Source organism: Drosophila novamexicana, unplaced genomic scaffold (assembly GCF_003285875.2).
Source record: "Drosophila novamexicana strain 15010-1031.04,08,12 unplaced genomic scaffold, DnovRS2.1 tig00001361-arrow-arrow-pilon, whole genome shotgun sequence".
Taxonomy (NCBI): Eukaryota; Metazoa; Arthropoda; class Insecta; order Diptera; family Drosophilidae; genus Drosophila; species Drosophila novamexicana.
The window spans coordinates 296605-322780 of NW_020824852.1; the positions used below are offsets into that span (position 1 = coordinate 296605).

The following is a 26176-nucleotide window of genomic DNA, read 5'->3' on the forward strand; positions in this document are numbered from 1 at the left end:
TGTTGATTTTTGTCGCCGCTTCTCACATGCATAGATACCCTCGCGCTCCTCCTGCTGATATTGGGTGGCGGGAGATACGTTGCGTTGAGCCACATGACATGAGAGTTTTTGGATTTTTTCTTTCTTTCTTTTGTGCCAATGGCAGGCGTTTGGTGAAAGTTGTTAGCCTGTCATATGAGGTCTTGTTGAATGTTTAATTGCTCGTTGCGGTTGCCAAACGTCTTTAGTATTGACCTTTTGGGCCACGTCCTTCAGCCATATGTGTGCCAGCCTACCCCAACCAGCTGAAATGGTCAGGTGTTGGGCAAGTTGCCTCAGCTGCCACTCAAACTCGCCTGCTCTCGGCTTTTCTCTTCTCTAGTTATCGCTGTTGTCGCAGTTGTTGTCGCCTTTCTCCTGCCACTTTTGCATGGCACTTTGGTTATTTTTTTCGATAGTTTTCGCTGCCATTTTTGGCTTGATTATGCGAGCATTCCAAATTACCTGACTGCCTAGCTAGCTGACTGTCTGGCCGGCTGCCTGGAAGCCCACATGCTTCATGCTCGCCTCGACTGCATTTGGCGTCAACTTTCATTGATTTGCTGGCTGAAATATGTGAAAAACAAACAAACGTGCCCCGAAAAAAAGTATACTGCTGAAAACTGAAAACTTATCGAGACAATTTCACTTTTCATTGTCTTGTCTTTTTTTTCTTGCTATTTTCTTGTCAGCGACAGTCAGCCTGCAACTGCTCTTTCCCCTTTGCCGGCAAAATGCAGCTCGATTCGGTTTTAATGCCAGCAGCAAGTTTGTCGCCTAAGGCTTTTGTTTTACTGCGCGCACAATGTCCTGCAATTGTCTGAAGGTTTGCCTCTGTTTTTAGCTTATTTTCCCTATTGCTGCTTAGAAAGTTGCCAAAACGTGCTCCTAATTGGCCAAATAAAAGCAAAATTATCACAGCAACAAATCAAAGTCAAGTCCAGGCGACATATGCATACGTTATTTTCTAGTGCCAACTAATTTACCCATTTACAGCTGTTAAGGCATTAACATATTCATCTGAGCATATTTGCTAATGTAGAACACATTTTATAAATATGCAGGCGCATATATTAGATAACTCTGCATACACAATGAGCTGTCTTTAAATTAAATTTATGATATTCAAAAGATATCAAAGATAACATCGAATTGGAGGCTGAATAATACAATCAATTTGTTTATGTTAAAATGGCAGTTAACACTTTTAGCTCGCATTAACATATTTTTAGCCACTACCAGCTAACAGAATTTTCATTAACATTTTAATTTCAAACTTCTTTTATGTAATTATGTAATGTTAAGTAACAGAAAACACAGATCCAAAATGAATTAAATCTGTTTAATAATTAAGTCAAGAAATCTTTCGAAACTAATAAATATAGAAATGAAATAAAAAATATGAAAAAATTCAGATAAAATGTAGAATATATTTTTAAATTATACAAATTAAAAAAAAAACGAACATGAAAATGCCTTAAATGCCATAAATAAATAAATCTTGAATTTTATTAAAATGAATACGTTTATCTTTCGTATTCGTGTCTTAAAAGTTGCTTTTGAGTTTGACCTTTAAATAAATAAGAGATTGTTGATACATGTAAGTCGATTCCGCTTAATGCAGGTTTTTAAAATGAACTGAAATTCCCGATGGGATTGAGTTAAGTTCTGTCTTGGATATAATATAAGTTGGTTTTTAATTTTAAAAATAAGTTCGAAAAATGTTGATGGAAGTGAGCCTAACTTTTTGTAAGCCGCTTCTTCTTTTATACAATCTAATTGTGCAATAATTCGTGTATTACTCAACTTTCAGATGTTATCAGAACTGGTTATGATTAATCTTTGTGAACTATTGTATAACATGATCTATGCGCATGGCCAAGACCAATAAATTCATTCAGAAATTCTTATGCTAATACATGGGAACTCTCTTCAAGGCTTAGCCCAGTTATACTTCTTGACACATTTTCATTTTGGAAAACCTATGGGCCAATGCTTTGATTTTAAAAGAACTCTCCCAAGTAACGCCAACGAAATAACGCTTGACCATTGAGACGAGTCGAGCTTCGAATTTGAGGCGTGGGCGACGCGTCGTGACATTTACAGCTGTGTGTATGTGTGTGTGTGTGTGTGTGTGTGAGTTCCATTTATGGTTATGTTAGCTGGCTTTACAGTTACTTCTGGCCGGTCTCTAACGGCGCATGCAAATTGCGTGCATGACAACGACAAAAGCCAAATGAAAACAAACATCAATAAATATTGAGCCTGATTGATTGGAAAGGTGCGCACGCAACTAAAGCGATCCAAAGCAACTAAGCTGAAGAGTGTTTGCAGGGGTGTGCGGGCAGAGGGATAGGCAATTAACCTTGATATGCAGTACATGCGGACAATAAATAAAACAAAGCAAGCCAACACAAAGTAAAGTAAAAAGTAAAACCAAACAACCGAAAAAGCCAAAAGCCGCAGCCACAAAAGTCGTGCAAATGAAGTCATTTCAAGTACAAAACGCTTCAATTGGGGGCAAATAACAACGGCAAGCCGCAAAAAGTGTTTTAAGACAAATGTACCCAAAAATCTGAGACCATTTCCAATCGCATTTCGCACAAAATGGACACAACAGACGGCTTGAGGCGTGTGGGGGAGGGCGACCAGACATGAGCTTAGAGCCAAGCAGGTGTTGTTGCTAGAACTGCCGGAAATTGCCCGGCCAGAGGCCAGCAGATACTACTTTTCAGCTCTTTACAGTTTGTTGCACAATAAGCCAAGAGCTGAGACGCAAACCGGTTGCCAAAATGAAACTGAACCAGAAGCCAATTAAAGCATCTAATTGCCTTTACCTTTGAAATAATTTGGCATATTTCTTCTTTATATCCGATTTTGGCGAGTTGAGGAAAGAAAAACCGTGATTTGGGTATAAATTTTGCATTGAAATTATTTACAATACTAAAAAAACTCATTAATACGGGTGACATTTTGATTATAATTTAATTATTTTATTTGATTTCGAAGCTTAAACAATTAAATTTATACCCCGAACCCATAAAAAAGGGTATAAATGGCATAAAGGTTTTGTGCAAATGTATGTTAAAGCTAAAAGCCCCAAATTTGACATGCAGCTTCTTGAATAGCATCTGTAATTTCCGTAGTTATAAATCAAATAAATAAATCAATTGGAACAACTCGCATTTGGTGTTTGTAGAATAGGATTCAGGGTAGTTCCCTAGTCGAGAACTTCCTACTAGAGTCTCTTACTTGTTTTTATATTTTTATTTTTATTATTTCTTAATAAAAATAATTTATGACCATTCATTTTTCTATGCCAGAATATCATATCAAAATAATTAAATAATTTTTATTGTAATCAGCTCTGATCTTTCCCACAGTCAGACTTTTTATAAAGTATTCAAGCTTCTGCTGCATTTTTTCCTCTTGAATTTCATATATCAATTTAAACAATTTAAAAAACAGCTACTGTTAGCATTAAAATGCTTGAATTTAATTAAAGCTCATTTTGTTTCAAAGTGCTAAATCCAATGCAAAACGAAAATATTTCGTTTAATATTTGTTTCTAATTTCAATGCCTTTTATCTGTTGCTTATTTGACTGACAAATGCTAAGCGTGCGGTAAACAAAACATTTTAATTAAATAAAAAAAAAAAACTGAGAAACCGGCTTCTAAATCCTGCCATGACATCAGCTGCGGTAACCACATCAAAATGCCGCAACGCATCAGCAATCGAGCAAGCGAACCAATAATCATCATCATTATCGGCATCAATTTCTAAGCAACAGCAAAAAAAAAACTTCGAAAAAACCAACCACAACAAATACAAAACTAACAAAGAACTGAGGGAAAAACTAAATATATGAGAAACAAATTAAATAAATGTTTTTAATTTGCGGCCGCTGCGGGCCGAATTTTTAGCCAAAAAGAATCTTTCGATTCGCGGGCTCAAAAATCGCCTTAAATATGCTTCCACTTTTTTGGAACAGATCAAACTTAAATATTTGGGGTTGTTGTGCCTAGCGTACGGTGGCATAGAGAGGGTTGCCACCAAAGTTTTATATTGATATGCAAAGAGAAACAAGAACAAGGGTAATACATGAAAATATGCAGGGAGAAACAAAAACTTAGAGTTAGGGATAGGAGAAAACGATGAGCGAAATGAAAAATTCTAGAAATTCAAGAAAATTCTTAAATTTCTATATATTTGTTTCTCTAATATAATATTTCGCACATCCCTCGTTTTGTAGCACACACACACACTTGACTTCCATTATAGCTGGCAGCCACACATGTGTATTGGTACTTATGCCCGTGTTGTGGTATCATCTTCATTGTTAACGCTATCTCGGGGTCTGACTCTGACTCTGACGCTGCCGCTGCTGCCGTCTCGGGCCCAACAACTAAATTCAGTTGCTGTGACTGCGCCTCTTTTCACAGTTGGCGTCTGGCATTTTGGCTTTTGTCAATTCATTGTCAACAAGTCAGTGAACTTGTGTGCGCGCGTCTCGTACGGTACGACGCTCAGAAGAGGGCCAAAGACAGCTAAAAGACAGGCAGAGACAGCAGCAAAGGCAGCCAAGCGACCAAATGGGCTATCGGGGTACCAGAGTAGCGCGGTACGGAATACGGAATACAGGGGGGAGGAGGTAGCGGGCATATGGTGTAGCTCTTTCTTTTACAAATAATTAACATAAATTAATAGGAAATGAGTAGAAACAGCGCATGGCACACCAGCAACCAGCAGAGGTCGGTTACAGTTACAATAACATTAACATGGCCCGTCGAAAATAAAGAAATACATAAAGTTCGTGTCTTAAGTCTTTTGTTTTGTTTTTTTTTTCGTTTTTTAAGTTTTTTTTATATACTTATATACATATGCGCATTTTTTAGTTAGTTTCGTGTAGCATCTTGAGCTAGTCAGAGGCTGCACAGTTACATAAGCCGAGTCGAAATCTCGCCCAGTTATTTATGGGGCGCCACACACAGAATGACGACAATCGTAAAAGCGTAAAAGACGCAAAAACGCATTTGTGGCAAGTCGCGAAAAATTGCAGCAGCAGCGGCAGCCATTTGGATGCATTCATCGTCTCGGTGTCAGCCAACTAATCAGCACCTGTCATGCGTGCAACGCAATCAGGAAGCAAAACAAAAACCTAACCCACTGTGCAACTAACAGCCGCAGACGCAGCCTCCTCCAGTCTCAGTAACCGTAATGGCCTCTGGCGGGGCCTGCGAGTCGAAACTGAGACTGAGACTGGCACTGGGACTCCTCCTCTGGCACAGCCCACTATGATGTGATTAGGTATGGTTTTTTATGGGCTTACTGCGAGCAGCGAGCACGTCATGATGTAATGTTTATATGGGATACCAGGCAATGAGCCAGCTAAAACGGCTACGAGTATTACCCACCCAATAACGAACAGGCCATCAATAGATAACCAACTAATGGACTGCGAGCCAAAACTATGCACAGCTTTTAACTTTGCCACCCTAAACATCAGTTTCGGTGTGTTTTGCGGAACTAACCAAGGCAACAAAAATTAATTAACAAATTCCGTTTCAACTTAATCTTCGCTTTTAAATGATTTATCTATAAATGAGTTGTTCAATAGAACAAGAATAAAAACAACATCGATTTATGATTGATTATTGTTTTTAAAGCCCTTCAGCTGATCAACAAAAAAAATACGTAAATACTTCTCGCATACCTAAATAACTTATCAAAAAGCTACACATCCGGAAACCATCCAAATTTACTTTAAAAATAATTATAATCATATCAATAACATTTAGCAAAGCTATCGAAACTATTGATTAATACAAATAGAGTATTTAAAACTATAAAAGAGGCTAACATATAACCTATGCCATAGTCTAAATTGCTTTAATATGGATTCATATTTATATACATATAAATATATATGTAAATATCGACATACAAGTACACACGCACGATTAAAAGAACAATAAAAGTAGAGAGCGAGGGAAATGGAGTAAGCGCAGGAAAAAGAAACATGAATAAAATGAGAGAGAGTGCAAATGAATTAAATAGAGTGAGAGTAAAAGCTGAGCAAAGGCCAACATAATGCGTTAATACAACACCTATAAGCAAAGCCTAGAAGTGTGTAAGTCTGCCTGAATGCGTGAGAATCGCAAAGAAGAGCAATATTTAAAAATACATATATTTCATGCAGCGCAGCTTGTTATAAAAGTATGTACAAACTGGGTGCCATAACGTCTTGGGCAGGTCAAGTCATAAATTAACCATTTTTTACCACAATTCCACGCATTTCTCACCCAGTTGTAAACGTCGAAGTGAATTAATTGAGTCCGCAAACAAAAAAAAGCTGCATGCAGCCGGTTTTCAAAAGCTTTCCACATTTTCGGGTGGTATACAGGTTCCTATCTCTTACGATTTCGGTTGCGCATTAATCACCAATCAGTCAGTCAATCAATCAATCAGCGCAAGCAGTTTCATAAATATGCTTATTTGCTAGGATTATCAATTTTATTTATCGAGCCGATTTAATAATTTTTTAAGCAATTGCTGCACATGCTAATGAATTAGGACAAGCGGCAACAGTGCTAAATATATTTAATAGAAATCTTTGAAGTAAAAAGTTTAACAACAAAAAAGAAAGGAATCGATAAACTAAATCAGAGTCATGGCTAAAAAATATTGACTTAAACGGAATAACAATTGGTATCATTGATCTAGCCACACGTATTTAACTTTTACTTACCCAACCACACACACACGTATTAGCTGTTCATATTTGTTGAAAATTAAATAAATTACATACGAAATTTCTATTTATATAAAAAATTATTAAGTGAAAGTGCAACGATCGAAGCAGACAAACAAATGCAAGCAAACAAATCAATTTCTGTGATTTCTGTTTGCCAACAATGAGCAAAATTTTATTTGCCTTGGCCTATGTGAAGAGCTCAGCAAAGAGTATATACAAATGTATAGATAATGTATATAAATAAATACATATATATACATATATGAATATATATAAATATGTGTGTGTGTGTATGAATGTAGTATGCTCATTTATTGATTCATGATTTATTGTACATTTGTGTTGGATTTGCGATGCTTTGGCAAAACTACTCAAAAGGCCATAGAGGAAACTAATTGTAGGGGCATATATCAATTAATGGAAGCTAATGGAAAATTTAAAAAACAAAGGATGAAATCTATTGCAAGATTAAAAGAAGAGAAATAATTATAAAAAAATAAAAATCCTAGGAGATATTAGAAATGGAGAATGTAAGAGAAGAAAAAGAGAAGTACACTTCCCGAAATATGAAGAAGGATAATAAGACAAACAGGAGCCAAGTTAATTAAATTAAATAAAATTACAATAAAAAATCCCTATGAATATAGAAAAACAAAAAACAAGCTATGCAAAATACGATCTTAATTTTATTGTAATGATCGCCTCCGGCCGCTGTCTATGTAAAACGCATGATTATGCAGGCACGTCGTATAATTATTTTCTATGACACACTTTTGTTTAATACCCTGTGATTAGCTCGCAAGTCTTAATCATTGGCCTGGCATCTGAAGGCGCCGCCCTTTTATATGGCTGATGCCCGCATCAAACGCTTCGCATGAGATCGACGAATTTCGGACGCTTTTCAGCTTTGGAAGTGATTGTACGATTTTGTAGGGCTTCGATGCAAATTACCTGATGGCAGGCATATAAACCTGGCGCTTGGCTTTCAATCGTTGCGCTGGTTATACAATCGATTCAATACAATAGGCAAGGCCATCAATGCGGCCACGCCCCCATTTTTTTTTTCTCGAGTGGCAGCAGATACGCATGCGCATCCGCAGATACACCGATTAATAAGCCACACGCACACACCCATGCAGAGATGTATCAATCAAGTGATCGTTAATTGAGAACCGACTTGGATATATTGTGTCCGCTTGATGCTATCCGCCCGTTTTGTTCGGGAAAAAAAGTTTCAGTTCCTAGAGCCATTTGCGACTACAATCAAATTTGGACAATCTTTACGCGATTTTAACGCTTCGTAAGGTTCGCAATTACCCAAAAGAAAAAAACTAACTCAAACAACATTTTGTTGGCCTGACCCAAGTACTAGCACGTCTCACATCTAGCACTGTTTAGCTTAACTGCTCGTTGCTTTACCAAAATTAAATGATATAATTACAGTTCCGTCATCTACCCCTTCCTCTTCCTAGCGTGGCTTATAAACATACTTGGCTGCCACTGAATTCTGCGCTGTCGCTGTTTTGCTTCAAGAATTTTTCTTTCTCTTTGGGCGCGTGTCTCTCTACTAGGGTCAGAGTACAATACACTTTATAGCCTTTTCTCCTTATTATTATTATTCTTTTGGCTTGAACTCTGTGCAGTTTTCCAAGAATCTTCACAATTAACAGCACATGCCAGATGCCACTGGTTGGGCTCCAAGTGCTCAACTTTAACACTTAACCAAAAAAACGATCCACTTTTTTAGATAAAAGAACTCATTGATTTTGTACATTCAGTACAGTTAAAAAAAAACGGGAAGAAAGTATCTATGCACTATTTATAATCTAATCAATCACTGACTACATATATATAAATTTTAATAAATTCATAATAATATATATATTATTTGTAGGCTCACGTAGTCATATAAATGCCTACACAGAGATACAGATACAGATACAGATACAGATACAGATGCAAATACAGATACAGATACAGATACAGATACAGATACAGATACAGATACAGATACAGATACAGATACAGATACAGATACAGATACAGATACAGATACAGATACAGATACAGATACAGATACAGATACAGATGCAGATGCAGATACAGATACAGATACAGATACAGATACAGATACAGATACAGATACAGATACAGATACAGATACAGATACAGATACAGATACAGATACAGATACAGATACAGATACAGATACAGATACAGATACAGATACAGATACAGATACAGATACAGATACAGATACAGATACAGATACAGATACAGGTGCAGGTGCAGATGAATATACAGATGGAGATGGAGATACAGATGGGTATACAGATATCTGCAGGTGCAGGTGCAGGTAAATGGAATATGCAGAGACTGATAGATATAAATATACCCTGTAATCATATGCTAAGTACCCAACACTTTCGAATGGAGTTAATGGCTTGCATCTTCAAGTGCATACCCATTTCATGATTACAGGGCATTCAGAAGAGGGAAGTGTAACTGGGTGTGATAGTAGCTACGTTTGCTCATAGCCTCTCCCTAGCTATTAATATGCACCTTAACTACAGCCCTCGGCTGTATATTCAGTGCCAGGAGCAGCTGCCGCCACGCCCACCAAAACAATGCCAATCGGATGGGAATGTTGTGCGTGCTCATGATGGTGTCTGGGATTGTATTCATGTTCTGTTCAGTTCAGTTCGGTTCGGTTTGGTTTGGGCACACCCACATGCGTTTTCACCTCATCAATCGGAACGCTCAATCAATGAGCCGACCCGTTCGGCGCCCATAAACATAAACAAGCTGAATCTGTCTTCTGTCTTCTGTCCACAGTCTTCTGTCTTCTGTCTTCCATCGGCGAGCCGAGCTGGCTGGAAGTCAATTTATATGCGCGCTAATCATATGAAATAGATCAAATTTCTATTTGTCGGCTTGGCTGTGTGTGGAACGAGGCAGCGGGTTGGCAGGGAAGTGTAGCAAAGCGGAGCGATCTTCGGTCATGTGGATGGGAGGCAATTTCACTTGCTGCGCTGTGGCATGCAACTTGACGTGTTTGTCTGTGTGTGTGGGTTGCCATCTTATAAGCAGGCAGTTAAAATGTTTTAATTTTATTTTCTTTGACTGCGATGGCGGCTTTTGGCTTTTGTCGCACTCTCACCGCCTAATCTATAAGCACATACAGAGATGTGGGAATTGGAATTGGAAATGGAATTGGAATTGGCCGAAGATGGTGGATTGGGGATTGTGGATTGGGGGGTCGTTTACTGTCCACCACTGAAGCTGATTGGTATTGCCATGCCGCACGCCCCGGCCTCAGCCGCGGCCGTGCACGCTAATGATGATTACCCACTTTTACCCAGGCGCTGGTGGCGGCTAGTGGCTAGTTGTTGGTCTGGTCGGGTCTGGTCTGGTCTGGCCTGGCGCATGGAGTACATATAAAAATCAAAAGCGGTTTAACGCGTTTCTCGTTCGAGACTCTTTTTCATTGCGATTCAATTAAAAACGCTTAGCAGCTGTGCATTGAGTCCCTGGTCTCCGATCTCCAATCTGGCGATCTTCAAGCAGATCTCTCGCTGCAAGTCGTCGCACCCAAAAGAAAGCCACTTGTTCCGAGGCCGTCACAAATCAGTTTTACGTGTTGTTGTTATTGCTGCTGTTGCTTTTACTACTTGTTGCGGCGACATTGACTGCCTGCCAGGCCGTGGGCGTGGCAGTTGCTTCTTCCTTTTGATTTAATGGCACACAGCGATCGGCTTGATTCACTTTGATTCAGCTCGGCCTTGGCCACATGCTCGTTGCCAACTAGTTGGCTGGCCGTTTGTGGGAATAGGGGGGGAGGGGGGGCGCTGGCAAAACTCTTTAAAAGCGATTTCGATTTTTGCGCTTTGACTTGCTGAATTTCACCAAAAAAATTAATAAATAAAAAGCTGCAAGCTTGATCATACCGAAGCAGAAATGCACTAAATAAATCAGTCAAGGCAAAAGAGCAAAATCCAAAATATAGCTGGTTTTTTTTTAGTATTTTTCTGACAATTTTCACAGCATGTTGTAGGGTTAAGTTTTGAGCTGCTTAACTTTTATTCCCACACAATAAACACCACTTCTATTATAATATGTTGGTTCAGTATTAACACAGTATTTTTTTTTTAGTATTTTTCTGACAATATTCACGGCATGTTGTACAGTTCACTTAGGTTTTGCGCTGTTTAGCTTTTTCCCTCTTAATAAATACACCCTTTATATTATAATATTGCTTCACCATTAAAGTAGCATTTTTTTTAGTATTTTTGACTTCAGTTCTTAAGAATTTTCTTATATGCGATATTCCCGCAATAACCCGAAACCCTTTAATTTCCATACAAAACATGAAAATACAATTTCAATAAAACCCCCCAAATTGATTATGATCTTAAGCTCAAACTTGTTTATATTTCAATACTCGGAGCTGTCAAGCTGAATGCGAATGTTAATAACACCTTTGATATACACTGTGCTACAAAAATATAAGTGTATAGGCAACCAGTTCCCATGCGGCACGACCATCGACGAATTTAATTGCAAATTATTAAGTGTGCTCGTATAAAGTTTTTATTATTATTATTATTATTATTATATTTGGTTTTTTTTCGGGTTTTATTTTTTTAGTTTTTCCATGAGTGAAAAGTGAAATTGCTCTGCTGCTGGCTGCTGTTTCTTTTTTTCGGGGAGGCGGGGCCTTTGCGCCAATAGCATGTCAGCAGGTTAGCAGGGATTTGTCAAAAGCGCTGGTGAAATCTCTCAGATTGCAGTTGCCAGTGAATTGTTGCCTCAGTTGTTGTTGGTGTTGTTGTTGTAATTGGCTGTGCACTTGGCACAAAACGTGCTGCAAATGCATTTCTGTGCTGCCGTCTATGTGGCCAAAAGCAATCACAATTCGCCAACCAAGGCCGTAAACAAATTTACGCTTTGGCATTTACAACAATAATTGCCCGCTCATATGCAATCACAGGTCCGAAAGGTAACATAGCTATGCATATCAATTGAAAGTTTAACACGCAAGTAAATTTGAGTTTCTTACTGTTTTTTTTTTACCAGCTGGTATGTGCTCAAGAGTTGAGAAAGGTCTTCTAGATTAAGCAAGAGCTGAAATCTTGCCGTTCTACAAACTAAAAGTTGCTTTTGTGTGGGCGAAAAATTTATTTGGGCAACTAAAGATATTACAAATTATTTTGAGCAGTTTTTCGAGAACTGAACTCTAGTATTCTCGCTGCTACAAAAACAAAAAGTCCTCAGACATATTCTATAAACATATTTTTATGGCAATCTCGAAATAAAACATTTCTTGAAGTAGATCTTCTACCTTTCCACGGATAAGGATTACTTACTCTAAAATCTTGAATAAAAATAAAAACCGTTTTAGCTAAAGTTTTTTATATATGTATGTTCGTATATCTTCTACCTATCTACACTGGGCTTATAGCCCACGTCTTCTACGAAACACAATTAAATTTTAAAGTAAATTTTTAGTGTAAAATCTTAAAAAAAAAAAAAAAACCTAAGCAATTGCCCTCAAACTTCACAAATTGATTGCGCAAACATGTTCTTCTGCCAAAAGCGTGTTAAAAAGATATCAGTGCACATTATTAGATAAACCCATAACAATTAAAAAAAAAAAAACAAAATAATAATAAAGAAGAGAAGAGCACCAAAATGAGTAACAATCTTTTTATGACATTTTCCACTTATTAGCAACAAGATGAGATAAGATAAAAGCAATTAAGGTTGCTTGCAACGGATCTTAAGTCGCAATTAAGCAATTAATCTACGTGTACTGACAACTGTGGACGGTTTTCTCATTATGAAAATTCGAGTGGAAAACTTGAGATGAAATTCTTAAGACATTTGGCCTTCTGCCATGAACCGGTACACAATAGCAAGAGACACAAAACGGAGCGTTTCGAAAGTAAGTTGGAAATTATATGTGTGCCAACCAACAAAATTGTAGAAATATCGATACCTTTTTGGCGGCAACTGGCCAAATTTGAGCATTTCCGTTTCCGTGGCCAATAGCAACAACAGCAGCAACAACAACAACAACAACAACAACAACAAACCTGTCCGATTATAGGCATATAGAATAATTTTGTGCAGATTTCACTCGATCTGTGGCCAACAAACAAAGTGACGGCCAAGCTAAATGCCAAGTTTTTCAATTTTGCAGCTCAGTCTGTGTCTGTGTGTGTGCGTGTGTAGATGGAAAACTTGTAGAATGCATAGAAACGACGACGGCTTTTCAAAGTGCTCAATGCTATATCAATAACAGCAGCAAGAGCCCCGCCGCAGCGGCCGCAGCCACAGCCGCCTGCTACACCTGTCTAAGCCAAAAAAAATAAATAAATAAATAACAACAACATGCACTAGCCTGGCCAGGGCCAACAACAACGGCAACGGCAACGACGGCGACGGTAACGCTGCGCCCAAAAATCCAACAACTCTTAATTTCAACACATTCCAGCCAAAGACTTCGCGGCAGAGCCAGCGGCAGAGGCAGAGGCAGAGGCAGCGACAGCCGCAGCGACTGCGTCAACTTTGTACGTGCGACTCGACTTTCTTTGCGGCGGCTTACAATAACAACAACACACACATATACATGTACATATATACAGACTGACTGTGTGTGTGTGTGCGCACATACCTGTCCAGCAGTTAGCCAGGCGGCAGGCAGCAGCAGAGCCAGCAGCTCGAGCTAAAGTCAGTCGCTAGCAGACGGCCAAAGCGTTGAGACGTCGTTAGTTACGGTACGCGTATAACGTGCTAAACAAAACCCAAGCGAGCAACAACGACAACAACAATACAAGCAGAGCTAACATTTGCCAACAACAACAAAAGCTCACAAGCCGCTCTTTTTTTTACTGTGCGCTGTGCTGAACAAGCAAAGGTGTGTGTGTGTATGTGAGAAATGAAGAGAGCCACAGATTGTGCTCTCTCGCAGTCGCCTTGCTGCGCTCTTGCAATTACCGTTAATCAAATAAGTTTTGTAGAAATTTAAACGCCACAACTGCCGCATGTACATATTTGTGTCTGCGTGTATGTGTATGTATTAAACGGTTCATTGATCGAGTTCAGCTGAAATGGAGCAAATGCCACAAACAACAACAACAGCAATGGCAGCCAAACAAACGCAAAGAGAGCCAAAAAACAACAAAAACAAAACAAAAACAGAACAGTGCAAGTGCCTATGTGTGTGTGTGTGTTGCTGCGTGTGTATGCGTGTGTGCCACCAATTTGCTTCATTTGCGGCGCGTCTTCGTCAAATGCGCTTAACCCATTTTATTGTGAGCACTTTGTGTGTGCGCAAAGCAAAATCCAATAAGCGAACTGAAGAGAATGCCAAAAGAATGACAATTGCGGCTTGCAGCCGCTCACCAAAAGAGGGCGCTATGGCAACAAACACAAGCAAACACAACAAAACAGTTGCGACTGTGCCAAAGAAAGGCAACCGAACATAAATGAATGGATTATATTTAATGAATGATCATGTGAACATACATATATGCACACATATGTACATATATGCACTTTTCACTTGCCATACGAGAACCTAGCGTTAGTTAAGCTAATATTTAACTTGAATAAAATGATAAAATGATATCATTTTTAATGCTCAAGCACTTTTAATACAAATATATTGCCTGCTTTCGCAAATGTATCGCTTAGGCGAAACTCTTTCCTATCTGTTCGAGGCGAAGTGTTCTTTTCTCAATGTGAAAAATTACAGCTTTTCAGAATTCAATTCATTTGATTAGGCGCTAAAATCGATCAATACTTTCTGATCTCTGGAAAAATAACATCTAAACTGAGCTCAGCAATGCAAAAAACTCTTTGTTGCCTTTTACAATGGGAACAAATCATTCTATATACACATAACGCTATGCATATGGTATATCGAATAGTTAAAGGGCAGCAAAAAGTGTTGAAAAATTTCTCAAAACTATTTTCGTAGTCTTTTTTTAACAACGAAGCACGTGTAACTAATGTCTAAATTTTACAATTAAAGTGTAAAAAGGGGAATTAATATCATAATCAAAACTCAAAACCTAATATAAATATAATTTAGCAAATGGTAGAAATCTGGCGAAATAAAGGTATTTCAATTGCAGAAAATGGGATATTTTTTTTTTTCTTTGCATTCAATTGATTACAGTTTTGTACACAAGATATTGGCACTTCATGTATTCCAAGCACGATTGCATTGATCCCACTAAATGGGATAAATGATTATAAGAATATAAAAAGAAATAGCCAGCGGATGGCATTAATTAATATTAACAAGTTCTCTGGCCATGCAAATGACAACTGAATAACAATTGGAGAGAGAGAGAGAGAGAGAGAGAGAGAGAGAGAGAGAGAGAGAGAGAGAGAGAGAGAGAGAGAGAGAGAGAGAGAGAGAGCGGGAGAGAGAGGGAAAAACAAATTTATAAATATGCATTTAAGACGAGTTCTGTGCACATCGCAAAGTTAAATGTTATATCAAATACGCTGACACCAGACACTGGAAATTTAATATTAAGCAATTTGCATATAAAAAATATTTTTAAAAATGAGTCACGCATTTGGAACAAGTGGAAGGCGAGCCGATTCCATTTGCATCAATGTTAACACTAATGCGAATGTCGATTAGCTCGTTGGTAATTTTAGCCAGAATGAGCTTGGTTTTTTTTTTTTTAACGCATAATATTAAAGCCCAAAAAGCTGATTGATGCTAAAAATAGTGACATGATGCACAATAAACTCGTATCCACAAGCCGAAATCGAAACAAAGATACAGATACATGGCACACACATATATAGATGCATCTACAGATACATACAGATATCAACATTAGCACTTTATTAGCACTCAAATTCAGCTATTCAAGTGTTTTGTTTGTTTTGTTCTTCTACTTTTTGCACATATAAAATAGTCTGGAAAATACGCGCTATATATATATATATATATATATATTATAATTAAACGCCAACTTACAGAATTTTTAATGCAATAATTAAGAGCGAACTCATGGCCACTCCCAAGTTCAGCCACATTCAAGAAATGATCTTAAAAACAAGTTGGAATATTATCGAATAATCTATACGGCTGCAGATACTCTGCTCTCAGTGTTGTATGAGCTTCAAATTGCCGAATTTCTGTTCTCATCTTTTAGGGTTAATCAAGATTTTTATCATATTAAATAACTCTATTCATAAAATTCTGGGAAATATGGCCAGAAAATTGAGTTCCATCTTAACAAGATGAGATCTGATTTAATATGTAAATCATTTGATTGTAGATTTAACAATTATCATATATTTATTATTCTATAGATACAGACTATATATATATATAGATTGGCAATTTTTAATAAATAAACAAATTTAAGAAAAAAAAACGAGAAAGTAAGGAAGTACCCTTGTAGATATTTCCACTTTGCAAATATGTGAGAGTAGAAAATATCTTGAAAAACAGAATATTTGTCCAAAAAGCGACCAATCTTTCCTATGGCAGCTATATAATATAGTGCTCTGATGATGATAAGTTTTTGTATATATGTTAGGAGCATATTGAAACTAGGCTATTGATGCTGATCTAGAATATATGTATGTATATACATTATGGGGTCGAAGATGTCTATGCGTTACACATTTCATGACAAAATTATAATACTCTCTGCAAGGGCATAGAACATAAGATAAAAGAAAAGGAATGTAAACTTCTGAATATATATTTGATGTCGCAGAATTAATTTTGGGTGTTTTTCCACATTTTGTTATGCTCGTTCTCGATGTTAAGGTGTGAGTGTGTGTGCGTGTGTGTGTGGCTGTGTGTTTAAAAAACGTTTTTGAGGTTAATAATTTCGTTTATTTAGCAGCTTTTGTGCTGTTGGAACCGCTTTTGTGTCATATGTAAATTTAAAAGCCACACATTGTGTCTGGCTCATTCGGATTTTTGTTTTGTTTTGTTATACAAATATATTCAGTAAAAACGAACAATAAAAAAAGAAAAGAGTTGAAACATATAAACGAGATTCGAGTCGCACAACAAGTTGTACAGGCTCATCGATTATGAATATTATTGAGAAGATATACGAGCATGTCTGCAGCGTTGTGGCCGTTCTCTGCCTGCCCACTTGATTATAGCACCAGTTTCTGAGGCAAACATATGCCTACTTGCAGCTGGATGGCAGAACATTATGAAAACGCAACGGCAGCTGGGAAATTTGAAGTTTATCTGAGTATAGAATGCCGTTAGAAAGGCCGCAAAACATGCCTAGCTTGAGCATAAATATTAAGCACTTAACCCAGCTGGCCGTGGAATACGTTGAGGTTTTTTCACTGCAGCGCATTCCTGTCCGATCGATCAGCATTCCACTTATATCCCATGTTAACGAGCGAAATAATTTCACCTGACGCTAATGCGCATTCACTCGCCCGAATCTTCTGGTTCGTTTTCTGATTGATGATCATCCCCTCGGCATATCCCATAAATAAGACATGCATTTCTTAGCGTACTTAACTATTTAATGCTAATAGGATTTGTTCTTACATTATGCACATTTAAGCTGGGCTTAATTTCTTTTAAGTCTGCCATTAAGACTTTAACGCTTTCAGTATTTAATTCTTGTTACTAGCTTGTTTAGCTCGGGTTTAATATTTCTTATTAGTCCGCGAACTAAATCTTTATATTTAAGGGGCTTTATTGAAGCATTTGATCAAAGAGTTTGAGTTAAAGATATCTTGAGCAAACCAGAATTGAATGTTTTCTTAAAGGTAACTTAACATCAGACGACTATATCTCGGACTCAAGGAGTCAAGTCAACATCTAATGTTTATTTGATGGAAATTTAATTGACTCTCAGTAAAAATGCGAAGCTTTAATTGCATCAAGCTCACCTCTCCATGCAAGATATATAAGAAATGCATGCCGAACACATTTCCCTAAGATTCTCTAAATGCCGTACATAGTTCTCTTTAATCCAGTTGAGACACGCAGATTGCTGATCTTCCAATTACGTGTGGCTTTTCTTGCAGATGCCCAGAAGTACTTAGTTAGCGTCTGGCAATCCATAAATTGAAGTCAACTGAATAATCGAAATTGATCGCAGAAGATGGCGCTACGCTTGCGTCGGGACGTCCAGAAGGCCTCCTACTATGTCTGGTTCCTGGGCGCCGAGGAGGCGAAGGGATTGCGTGGCGCGCGCGTCATTAACTCGGTGCTGCCGTATCTGGTGGACAGATCGCGTGGCCAGGAGCCGCTCAAGGTGACGCTGCAGGTCTCGCACAAGGGCATCAAAATCGTGCAGGTAAGTGCAGCGCCTACGCCACACCCCACCAGACACACACTCGCACACACGCCCACACACACTTGCTCGCACACACACCCAAGACACATTCCTTTCTGCTGTTTTTGCTGTTTCTGCTGTTGTTTATTGTCATTTCAATCGGTCGCTAACAGGGCTCGTCGAAGCATTTAATACCACACAGTGCCATAACCAGCTCCGTGCAGACCGATGACATCGTTGCCTGTGTGCTGCTCCTCTATAATCCGGCCACCAAATGCCCCTTGCATGTGCACGCCTATCGTTGCGACTCGGAGACAACGGCCGAGGCGTTGCATTTACAATTGCAAATACTAATCAATCGGCCCGACAATCAGAAGCGCTTCGAGGAGCTGGAGACCAGGTGGGTTCACATAAATATATCTGTATTTTACATTCAACGGGTTTCCATTTTCACAGTTGCTATTTTTAAATCACAATACGTTTACTTTTTAAATCACGTTTAGTTCGCAAATCTAAATCGTTAACAAACTTTGCGATTTACTTTTCAAATCGCTTAAACAATGTGATTTACTTTTGAAAAGTGGGCAGCAAAATGGAAATTCAAACAATATTCTTGACTTAAGTTTTAAGCGAAGCTCGAAACATATGGAAACTAGAAATTGTAGAGTTCACATTCAATTACAGTTCATGAATGTGTTTTGGTTAAAAGAGTCTACACCCAAATTTAGTTCGCTATATCGATTTCAGATGCACGTACACATAAATGATAGTAGATCTTGAGTTGGTGGGAAAGTCAGCTGCAAATGCAGTGGCATCTTCATGTCATTATCATGAGTAGCAAATGCAACGATCTGCGGCAACAACGGCATGGTCGGATCGGTTAATGGATTGTCTAAATGTCTAGGTGGGCAAAGCCGGCTGCCTGGTTGCCAGGTTGCCAGGTTGCCAGGTTGCCAGGTTGCCACTTAGCTGCCTGCTGGTTGCCACTTGCTTCCTGCTTGTTGCGCCCGACGGGTCGGCATGCAATTAATTTCAGCTTTGCGGTAAATTGTAGAAGATCTACATGCCATGCCCCCCACACAGCCATGAGAAACCGTTGGCATCGACTGAACTTTTGTGCAAGCCGCAGCTTTTAAATGAGTGGCAACCCTGCCACATGTTGAACTCTGGAAGATCAAAGCGGTAAACGTGCATTTACAAATTTCCATTCGACCATGCGCCCCCATTTCCACTTTTCAAGTCTACAATTTCGTTTGTGGCTGCTTTCAGCTAAATGTTATCGGTAAGCATTTTCAAGATCGTGAGATGTTTAAGAGAAATTCGGCGATTATATAAGAGCTTAGGAACCGTAGCTCTAAACACCCAAATCTGACAATTCAATATTACAGAGTCTGAATGAGTCTAAGGGAAAACATGAAAGAATCTCTAAGAAATTAAAGATACTTCATATGTATATACTACACTAGAAACTACATGTGAGATCTGGCGACTTTAGCTCTTAAAACCTCAGAGTGTTTGATGTCGATTCTTATCGATTGCTTGGCAACGGGGCAAGGTATCGATTATCGAAAACAAACAAACAATGTTTCATGTTTCTAACTCTTATGGGTACCGACATCTTCACATTCATACAGATGGACTTGGCTTTTGATGCTGAGCAAGAATATATACACTTTATAAGATCGGAGATGCTTCCTTCTGACTGTTACAAAAGTTTGCCCAAAACCTATATACCCTTTTTATGCATTTTCAATGGGTACGAAAACAGCTCATTGATAATCTTTCTTGAATTAAGCATATTCCATTGCAATAAGTACACAAAAGTTAAAAGAATGTATACAAATAGCTGCACTAATCGAAACTCAAAACAGAAAGCTGGTTCAAACCCTAAGCCCTACTAAGCCAGTTAAATTAAAACCAGCGATAGACAAATGCATGCAGATTGCAATAAGTAAGCTGTCTAAGTCTAAGTCCAGGCAACTGCCCGGAATCGTACTTAAGTCCCAGGCTAGTCTGTGGCTGTAGTATTGCCTAGCTAGCTGGTGTTTTTGGCAGTTGATAGCTTGTAGCATAAAACTACTATTTCACAAATATAAGTATATGTATGTTTTGAAAGTTGCGCAATCTGAACCGTTTGGCATTGCAGATTGGGCATTTTGCCGCCGCTGCCCGCTGGCGGCGCACCAGGTCACAACAGCGACAAGAGGCATGATTCCTCGCACAAGTCGTCACATCATCAGTCACAACAACAACAACAACAACAACAGCTGCAGCAGCAACAGCATCATCTGCAGCACCATTCCAGTGGCGGCTATGCGCATCCGTCGCAGCAGCAGCGCTGCCATGAGACATCGCCGAAGCGCTTCAGCAGCTCGCTGGGCAGCGATACGGGCAACAGCACGCGCGAATCCGAGTGCAGCGAGGAGCAAGGTCTGGCCGGCTCGCCAGTCTCCCGATCGCCGCCACATGCCAGCAGCAGCAGCAGCAACAAGCATCATTTGGCGCATCACTCGCATCATCCACATCCTCATCCACTGCCACATGGTCATCCGCCGCTGACGGCGCAACAGAACAGCGATCTGTTCGACTCGCTGGCTGCGGAGCTGCGCGCCAAGCTGAATGGCAATGGGCCGCCGCTGCTGCTACCGCCGCGCGACTATGATACAGTGCATCGCTCCAAGGGCAATCTGACGGCCATTGAGCTGCGGCGCTGTCGCAATGCGCTGATTGTGGGCGGCGCCGGGCCGACCAAAGGTGCAGCAACTGCCACAGCAGCGGCAACCGCAGCGGCAGCAACAGTTGTCGCACCGGCCACCACGGCCAATGGCAAGCAGGTCTCTTCGCGCGGCTCTTCGGGCATTGGCTCCGATCTGGCGCCCAGTCCGGAACGCCAGGAGCTGAACAGCTCAAGTGGTGAGTAGCCAAATAAACTTATCAAAAAATCAATTTCTAATCTCTGCCTGCGCAGATGACGAGCACTGGTCGAACGAGGCGGACAACTCGGTGATTGCCTTGAAGCCATCACAAATTGCGCTGCCGCATCACGCGCAGCTGAAGCGCAAGAGCGCTGTGCAGCCGCCGGAGGATAGCTATCTGCGGGATTTGCCCGCCAAGCCGTATGTGCCGCGCCAAATGGAACGGGAGCGCACCAAGACGCCGGCAGTCGCGAGCAAGTCCTGGTCGAGGGAGGATGAGATCAAGCCGATTATTATGCGACCGGCCGACTATGATGCGAAATTCAATCGTGTTATGCAGCTGGAGCCGCAGACGACCAAGCATGAGGCAGCTGCCAAGCTGCGCGACACCGACAAATACAATGAGATCAATCGTTTGCTCAACAAGAAGCTATCCGGCCAGGACAGAGATCGCGAACGGGAGCGGGAGCGCGAGCGAGCGCGAGAGCTTGAGCGAGAACGCGATCGGGAGCGGGAGCGCGTCAAGCAGCGCTCTCTGCACGATGACGACTTGGATGACTTTGATGACTCGGATCCGTGCAGTGAGCCGCAACAGAAGCAACTGCCAATTGCCGCTGCCGGCTACCGCAAGGAGAATCTAACCGATAAGCAAAAGTTCATGGAGTATGCATCCAAGAAGCAACAGCTCAAATCCTATGCAGCCGAGGAGGCGCAGCGCTATGGCGGCAGTCGCCATCGCTATGTGGATCCCGCCGAGCTGCCGTTTGAGCAGCTGCCGGGCCCCGTGCAGCCAATGCCCGTGGGGCACAACAAGTATGCGGCAGTGCATCGCGGCGCGGAGCAGACGCGCAGCAGCAATAGCAGCAACAGCAACAATGCGGAGCGACGGGAGCGCCACGACAGAGAGCGAGAGAAGGAGCGCGAACGGGAGAGAGAACGCGAGCATTCCAGGGATCGCAATCCGTATCGCGAGGCAGAGAGCCTACCCTACATACAGAGCATGGAGAAGATGATGAAATCAACGGGCATGCGCTACGGCGATGAGCCACCCCGCAAGCCTAGCAGCCGGGATGGCGCACGTCGTGATCCGACAGACTATGGCCGGGAATACCCGATCGCCGCTGGCAGTCAAGTGTCGCCACGTGAGCGCTTCCACGATGCCAAGGACAAGTTTCGGGCCATGGAACGCACCAGCAGCAGTCGCGGCTACGATATAGATGAACGCGACAATAGCGGAGCAGCAGCGCCCGCGGCGTCAGCGTCATCAGCAACCGATTACAGATCCTCGTCGCGTCGGCGTCGCGGCTCCGTGGAGCCGCCCAGCTACGAGCAGTGGAGCGATGAGGAGGAGGAGCTGCAGCCCGTACAGCCGCAGGAGCCCATCATGAGCCGTTCACGTGCTCGTTCACGCGAGCACTGGGAACAGGAGCAGCATGCCAGCAGCAGCAGCAACAGCAATATGCGTCATGGCCAGGAACGGGAGCGCGAACGCGACAGGGAACGGGAGCGGGAGCGGGAACGAGATCGTCGCGAACGCGATTATCCCATGCGACGCGCTGAAGATATACGCGAGCCAACACACGATCCTTATCGCCAGGAGCGTGAACGGGAGCGAGCACGTGAGCGGGTACGCGACAGCCATCAGTCGCAGTCGCGTCACCAGATGCGCGCACATTCGCGCGAATATCTGCAGCCGACGGAGCCGGTGCCCGTGTCCAAGTCCAGCTCGTCGCGCGTGGCCCACCATGCCGAGCGCTATCCATCGCCGGCGCCCACGCCGAACAGCAGCAACAGCGCCGCCTCCGGCTCCGGCAAACAGCCGCTGTCCAGCATGCCCAAGGGCTATCGGCACAGCTATGCGGAGCCCGTGTTTGCGCGCTCCGGCGGGCGTGTGGGCCTAGCCGCAGTCAATCCCTATTAGCAGCAGCAACGACAACAACTACAACAACACTTCTATATGAGCATACTCAATTACTGTACATTACACACACACACACACACACACACACTGAGACACAGACCACTTTTGGGATGTATCCGTCTGGGGAAGAGGAACGACCCCATCCAAGCGCCACAATGCAGCTGGGCACCAAGTGCCCCGCCGGCCAGCGCCTGTAATTATGTGCCTTCTAAATATGTTTTATATCAGTACAGATACATATACATACATATACATATACATATATATAGATAAGCCCATCTATATGCATCAATATCTATGACTATATAATGCATGTATATTTTTATATAGCTAAAAACGAAACGCGAACAAATCGATCAGAGTTGATATATGCATTTTTTTTTCGTATTCTTAAGTTGTGCGGTTGGTTGGTATACAAATATTATATATATATATATACTATACACATATATATATATATATATAGATATACTTTTTTTTTAAATCAACATAATATTTGATACTTGTATGCATAATGAACGTATATAGCTGATGTATCTATTGTTATCAGTTTGATATTTACATTAATAAAGCGCTAGAAAAAAAAAAAAAAAAAAACTATAATAAAACTTTTCTTTATTTATCACTCCCAAAATGTACGACATTTAAGTGAAACAACGAATCTTGGCTTACAACATTCAGTTTAGATTAGTTTTTGGTATTGTGAATTTGACTCAGCTAAAAACTACTTGAAATCTCACAGGCGAAAACGTAACTCGGAACACGCCTTTCGAATCCGCCGCCCATCAGACATTTTTGTTTTTTAGAGTGGCGCCATCTCTCGGCACCACGAACACAACTAGAAGTACGAATCAACCCTGCGCAATATTGGGCCACGTAGATAACATTTCGCAAACGATCATGAAATCATATTCTGCTACGAAATCGTCTAAACTAATCGAATAACAAATCCTATATTATTATAACAGCAAGCAGAAATAATAAATGGGAGCCACCAATAATTTAAGTGCAAATATAGACAACAGTTTCATAATAAAAAAAATCCAATTCGTAAGTCTGGTAACACTAATTTTTAAATCAAATCGGGTAGTACCACATGTTGGTAAGTATTGCGACTTGCTCATTTGTTGCATCAAAATTGAGCTGGACAATAAAATGGGTTTGTGTTAGTTTAGATTTAGATTTAGAGCAAATTTAACCAAGTCTAGTTAAGTATTCAAAAATGTTGGTACAAGATTTCTGCAGAAACTTACCAGAAGTAAATAACGCCAATGTCAAAAAATCCACCAAGAATAATAATATTCGGCAAAAATCCTAATTACTAACATTACAAATGATTATTTTCCGGATGTGATGCGTTATGAACTCCTGAATTATAAAATATATATGTATTCCTTATCCAAACATAAAACACTTCCAAAACTTACGCCAAAGCACTAAAAAAAGAAAGATGTATGGTATTTCATGAAAATTCTTCAGCTTAGACATATTAATTACTTCAAAAGTTCTCGAAAAGATTTTGATTTAACAAGTTTTAAAATCGGAATTGGAAGAGTTTATTGAATATTATAGTGTCATATCATATATCTGACTCATATCTTGAACACTTCTCGACCAAAAACAAATTCAAAATTTTTTAATAAACAATCAGTAAATAATACTCACTTTTTTTTTGCCGGTCGTAAGGAATTACTCAATTGATTTGTCGCCGGACTCCATTGTTTTCTTTTGTTGTTTTGTTTTACATTTTTATTGTTTAATTTAAAAACTCTTTGTTTGGTTTTTCACAATATTTTTTTTTTTTAAGATTTTTTCAAAACAAAAATAAAGAAGAAAAATATAGTTTATATAATATATTTTTTTCTTTCTCTCACTTGTGTTTTCGTTTTTTGTAGTTTTTTTTTTTTTGTAATAATATTAATTAAAAATATTGGTTTTGTTTTTTGTTTTGTTTTTTTGTTTTTTTTTTTTTTTTTTTTTTTTTTGTTTTTCTTTTGCAAGTTAATTTAAGAAACAATTAATCAAGTTCTTATTTAATTATACAAATTTAAAAAAAATAGTAATTATATAATAATAAAAATAATATTTATAACGGGGGAAAATGCAAATAGCTGTTGTTGTTGATTTTTCATGTTGTTGTTGTTTCTCTCATTTTGATGCGCGCACAAAACCGACAAAGAAAATGGGATTGGGGGCGGGGCGGCGGAGGCTTTTGTGTGTGTGTGTTTTTTTTAACAAAATTTGCGACCATTTTACAATATTTGATAGACGGAGGGAAGGGTGGTGGTAGCAATTGATTGATTGATTGACTGATTCATTGTATGATTGTCGTTCAACACCAAACTGTCAAAACCGGATGTTTCTATTATTTTTTCTTTAACTAATACTCTCCATAGATCCACACATGATTCCTCCTCTTCGGCTACTTCTTTACATAAGGTCACAAAAAAATTATTTATATATATATATTAATTGGTCTGCATATTGGTTCAGTGTAAGCTTGGCTATTGATGGTTGAGTGCGAGAGGCTGTTGTGTGGGGTGTGGGGTGTGGGGCGCGCTGCGTCGATATGGTGCTGGTGGTTGGATTGTGGTTGCCTTCGGGATTTAGGACAGAGCGCTGCTAATAGTTGTTTGTTGGGGCGTGGACAGCGCTTTACATGTTCTCGAACTGATCCACGCGACGCTTTGTGTTGCCCTTGCGAATCTCGCGCAATGTCTTGTACTTGTCACGTCCCTGGCGCACATTCTCACGGTGAATCTTATCATTTGCCGTCTCTTTCGTTTCGTCGCGTGACTGCGCCAGATCTTGCTTCAGGGCCTGCAAAAGAGCGAGAGAGTGAGATAGAGGATATGCACGAATAATGCGTAACATAGTTCTTGAGCAAAAAACAGTTCTGTAGCTTACAGCCGTTCGCCAAGTTCAGCTGAAATACGTATTTAACTGAGTCTTTGAGCTATAAACCAAACTGATGCTCAATTGAGATAAGTTGACAATGCTTAACTTATTCTATATATTATAAATTTATAACAAAACGTTGAACGTATAGAAGGAGACATCTTTAAATTCTTAATCAAGAATAACAGCTGCTTCAACCTAGACATATAATTTGTTTCTATGTTAACTAGTCTCTCAGTTTTAAGACTACGATCAAGGAAACTAGCATAGGTCCGACTTGGGAATACACAGAGTATCTAAATCAGAACTGGCCGAATGGGAATACTATACCATATAATTGTCATAGAAAATTAAGTTCTCGTATAACA

At 40.1% G+C, this 26176-nt stretch overlaps 2 protein-coding genes across 6 annotated transcripts in view; one reads left to right on the forward strand and one right to left on the reverse strand.

Moving 5' to 3' along the window:
• Positions 1-23473, forward strand: part of LOC115767318 (zinc finger CCCH domain-containing protein 13) — a 46273-nt gene extending 22800 nt beyond the window's left edge. The window contains exons 1-5 of one of the 2 annotated variants that reach the window (XM_030711558.1): positions 13604-13693; positions 17824-18095; positions 18248-18474; positions 20221-20987; positions 21043-23473. In XM_030711558.1, the coding sequence (XP_030567418.1) occupies positions 17901-18095; positions 18248-18474; positions 20221-20987; positions 21043-22910 (3057 nt within the window). In that variant the 5' untranslated portion in view covers positions 13604-13693; positions 17824-17900 and the 3' untranslated portion in view covers positions 22911-23473. Of the gene's footprint in view, positions 1-13603; positions 13694-17823; positions 18096-18247; positions 18475-20220; positions 20988-21042 lie in introns of those variants that run through there. The other variant, XM_030711559.1, reaches the window with a different exon arrangement.
• Positions 23474-24869: 1396 nt separating this feature from the next.
• LOC115767256 (moesin/ezrin/radixin homolog 1) overlaps positions 24870-26176 on the reverse strand; it is a 28191-nt gene continuing 26884 nt past the window's right edge. For all 4 annotated transcript variants that reach the window (XM_030711467.1, XM_030711470.1, XM_030711469.1 and 1 more), the window contains one exon: positions 24870-25730. In XM_030711467.1, the coding sequence (XP_030567327.1) occupies positions 25566-25730 (165 nt within the window). In that variant the 3' untranslated portion in view covers positions 24870-25565. The remainder of the gene's footprint in view (positions 25731-26176) is intronic.